Source organism: Drosophila simulans, chromosome 3L (genome assembly GCF_016746395.2).
Source record: "Drosophila simulans strain w501 chromosome 3L, Prin_Dsim_3.1, whole genome shotgun sequence".
NCBI lineage: Eukaryota > Metazoa > Arthropoda > Insecta > Diptera > Drosophilidae > Drosophila > Drosophila simulans.
The window spans coordinates 10030723-10034708 of NC_052522.2; the positions used below are offsets into that span (position 1 = coordinate 10030723).

Here is a 3986-nt window from a genome sequence, read left to right on the forward strand (position 1 = left end):
CACCCGCCAGGACACAAGTCCTGAACGAAGGGAGGAGTCAAGCCAAGGGAAGCTTGAAAAGAAACAGAGTTGGAGAGAAAAAAGAAAATAAAAAGTAAATTCAAAGCAAACGAGACTAAAATTATAAAAATTGCCCTCCTGGTGGTTCAGAGTGTGCCTGTGCCCACCTCCAAAGTTTCGTCCTGCTGCTCCTGATGATGATGATGATGATGGTGATGAGGAGGACAAGGACCAAGGACCAAGAGCAGGACCAAAACGAAACGAACGCGATTCCAATACGGGACATCAACGTCACAGAGGGTGGATGGTCCGAGTTCGAGTCCATATCCTGGGGGTGGTACATAAGGACCTTTCCCTCCCTCCTCCCTCCTTTATATGCAGGAGCCATTATATACACACAGCACTCGCTTCTTCGCCTTGTGTATACACTATATAGCAATGGCCCGCAGCGTCAATGGACCAAAATAATAACGACTAACGGCCTGTTAAGGGAAAATGCAACGAACTATGGGGCTGGGGTCTTAGCCCAATGGGGATGGGGCCTAAGGGGTGGGGACACGAAGGGGCAGTGGATGGGGGCAGGAGGCTGGGTGGCCAAGGTTTTTTAAGTGGTCGCGCGTGACGTGCACATCGGAGTTGTACACCGAAAAAAATAAATAACTATAATAATTAGTATTTACAAAATGTCACAGAGGAGTAAAATATTTATTTCTTAATAAATGGTATGTAAGTTTTTCAGCTCGCAAGTTAATTTTTCAAAACTATTGACTTGTCGTATTGACATACATCCATTTCTTATAGCCAATAATAAATATCAACCAATTCAAACAGAAAGCGCATTAATTTGTTCCAGTGCACGGAAAGTTGTGACATGGAGGGCATCTCCTGCTGACGTGGTATTTGCCAGCTCCGACTCTGATCGGTTGGCCGCCATGGCAAAACAAATTTTTATACCACCCCCGCCCACTTATTTGCACACAAAACTCTTGTTACTAGCTGCCATTATGATTTTGAAAAGCCATTGCCATTCCACCCCCTCACTCTCGACCATTTTTTTCAACACCAACCCGCGCCGCACCGCTCCGTTTTTGCTCATTGAAAAACTGTGAAATTTTATAATAAGCATTTTTTTGTTGGTTGTTGCTGCCAGATTATTGTCGATGATTGTGATTGCGTTTTATGTTGTTCCTTTTATTACCAGGTCAGAACGGGGAGTTCTCTTTTGGCTGGATGGTATCCCCATTTGCTGCTTTTATTTGCGTCCCCGTTCTTGGCGCTTTTTTATGTGGATGGTGCTGTAATATTCCTTTTGAAAAAAATGCCATTTTTGTTTGGCTCGTGTGCCTCTACAGATGCCGGATTTTTGTGCTCGGCCAGGCGCTATTGGTCTCCATTTAAGCTTATTAATTTTAAATGCGATTTTTAATTAAATATTATCAAAGCGTGTCGAGGGCGTCATTAAGTTCGAATGCCTTAGATGTAGCGATTGGCGTTGATTTGCAGGGAAGAGCTGTGTTGAGTAGATTGTTGAAGGGATTCTGAAAATCCCTATTAACGATTCGATTTGCAGCAAGCGGAAATGTGCAGAGAGAGGCTCTTTACTAATTCAATTATTGCTGTATGTGGTTCTAAGTAAGGCAAAAAATTGATACGACATGCTGATGACCTGGGAAAGATAATTATAGTAGAAAACTAAAAAGTTTTTTATATTTCCTCAAACCTTCATATAGGTAACCAAGGATATGGGCGGAAAAGTAGGCGGTCTTATTGAAGCTGGTTTCTGACTTCTCATGATTAGTAACTTCAACATGGTGCAATAGGATTTGCTGCACTGAAACCACTTTTGGTTGTAAGCGGCATCTCCCACTTTCAAGCTCTACAAATTTTGGCAAATTAAATAAATAAATAATTTAATTATTTCATTTGAATCTTACCGCGGCAATTAAAGTATCCCCATAGTAGCACACCATAAATACCTGAACCATAGAGGTCATCAAAAAAATACAGTAAATAATAATCACTTCCACTGTCGATTCGGTGACCTGAAAGGCTATGAAACATATCTGCATGGATGCCATGAGGAAATTAAGCAGCAATGAGAAACTATAAAGATCGTTGACGTGTTCGCAGAGTCTAAAGAAATACATTTAAATTGTTATGAATTTTGAATATGCTGAAGTATATTTCACTCACTTAAGGCACTTGTCATGGTATCTGATAATGCCAATAAGAAACTCTATATTCTCTTTGTCCTCATTCGAATTACATGGATGATCCTCTAATCGCATAGATATATAGTTGAAGTGCATACATATCTGGGTAATTACTACGACGAGCAGAAGATCGGCGCAGAGAAAAGCGATACCCGCTAGATAGGCCCCATGGGCTATATCCCAGTACATGATCCAGTATATCAAATTATTTTTCGTGGCATCGAAGGGAAACCAGATGAGGAAACCAAAATTTCGATCAAAGGTGTCGTAGCCCAAGAAATTAAACTTCACGGAGGCCTTGATGGCCGGATAAAAGGAGAACGTAGTCGTATAGGCCAAGCAGAGGAAGGTGAATATATTGATCACACGTTTCATGGTCTTTTCAAAGTTCGCCAATTTATATTCCTTCTGCCTTGCCAGGGTTTTCGGATGCATATCCTCCAAATCATCGAGTAGCATAATTAGTGTTTTCTTGCCTCTAATCATGGCAGCTTGTTTGAAATCAGCAACCAGAGAAAATCCAATACATGGAGCGACGGCAATGGCCAATCTAATGGTTTCAAAGTCCTGAATTGAGTTGTAGAAGAACACCAGTTCGCCGATCACCAGCAGATTAAAATTTATAAATCCTGCATATAGATAGATCTTAAAGAGAAGCGATTTCAGGGGATTCGTGGATCGATGGGCGTAGATATCCTCTCCAATCGTTCTGTAAAACTGTACTGGCACTCTCATCAATTCCATAAAGGTCCTGGCTGTATTATCCTTCACCGTTTCCATTTTATTTTTTACTTTTTGGGGAACTTTACAGAGAAATTTTCGAATAGAAACTGTTTGCGGTCAGACCTTCGCGATGGTCTTATATAGTGGGCGGCGGTGGGCGTGTCTGCTAAGTTTTTATGCCCCATCATGTCGCGCCTTGAAAAGTGTTGATAATTGTGCCTAAACTTTTAACTAACCGATGTAATTAGCTGTGAACTTTTCTCACTTCTTACAACCAGCTGAAAAGGTTCTCAAAAGGGAAAAGCCAGGGAGGCTAGGAGAACAGGAGTCGACCTTCACCGGCCACTAATCAACATGAATTGCAACAAAAGATGTCTGCATCTTGGCACCTGCATTGTACACTGAACCAAAAGAGTGTGGAATGTCGAACAAAACAATGTATTTGACGCATAAAGTGTAAGTAGATTTATATAATAATATAATATATAATATTGAGTAAGTTTTGTAGTTAGTTACTCTTAGCTTACTATATATTTATATTATTATTGGAATGTTTTAAACATTTACTTTTACATTAAGCTTCAGGAATCCGATAAAAATTCACCAATTAAATCGAAATCCGTTGAGTTCATTCATGCCTTGCTCTCAAACAAAGGGCCCCAAAAGGTGTGGCAATGAAAAAGGACTACTCTACTTTGGACCATAATGAATGTGTTGAATGAAATGAAAATAATTTTTCTTGTTATCCTGCCTCGGCAGGAGCACAAATTGAGCGGAAAATAACTAATAAAGTCGGACGTGGATGGAGGCCATGAATAAAATGCAAGGCTCTCCCAGGCATTTGCCAAGATTATGGTTGGGAAATTGTGGGTGGGTAGAGTGGTGAAAATTCAACCAGCCATAGAGCATTAGAGGGAATAATGGGGCGGAGGTAGGTGGGGTCAGAAGGAAGCCATCGCCGGGCACGTGCAAAATGGCAGCTGAAAATTGAAATGCTGCCGATGCCACAATGGGTAATTTTCATTTCAATTTTCACAGTTTTCCTCCACT

General features: G+C 40.9%; 1 protein-coding gene across 1 annotated transcript; it reads right to left on the bottom strand.

The window, feature by feature from the left end:
- Positions 1–756: 756 nt before the first annotated feature.
- On the bottom strand, positions 757–3405 carry LOC6737536 (odorant receptor 67c). Its single transcript, XM_002084335.4, has 4 exons — positions 2194–3405; positions 1935–2133; positions 1721–1876; positions 757–1666 (listed from the first exon to the last, which is right to left on the bottom strand). The coding sequence occupies exons 1-4, from the start codon at positions 2991–2993 to the stop codon at positions 1607–1609; spliced, it is 1215 nt and encodes a 404-aa protein (XP_002084371.1). The 5' UTR covers positions 2994–3405; the 3' UTR covers positions 757–1606.
- Positions 3406–3986: the final 581 nt, after the last annotated feature.

Coding starts and splice junctions, on each gene's coding strand:
- LOC6737536 (XM_002084335.4), bottom strand. CDS start 2,993: ATGGAAACGGTGAAGGATAATACAGCCAGGACCTTTATGGAATTGATG. Junction 1,877..1,934: donor GGGATACTTTAATTGCCGCG/GTAAGATTCAAA, acceptor CAAAATTTGTAG/AGCTTGAAAGTGGGAGATGC. Junction 1,667..1,720: donor CCTTGGTTACCTATATGAAG/GTTTGAGGAAAT, acceptor TATCTTTCCCAG/GTCATCAGCATGTCGTATCA.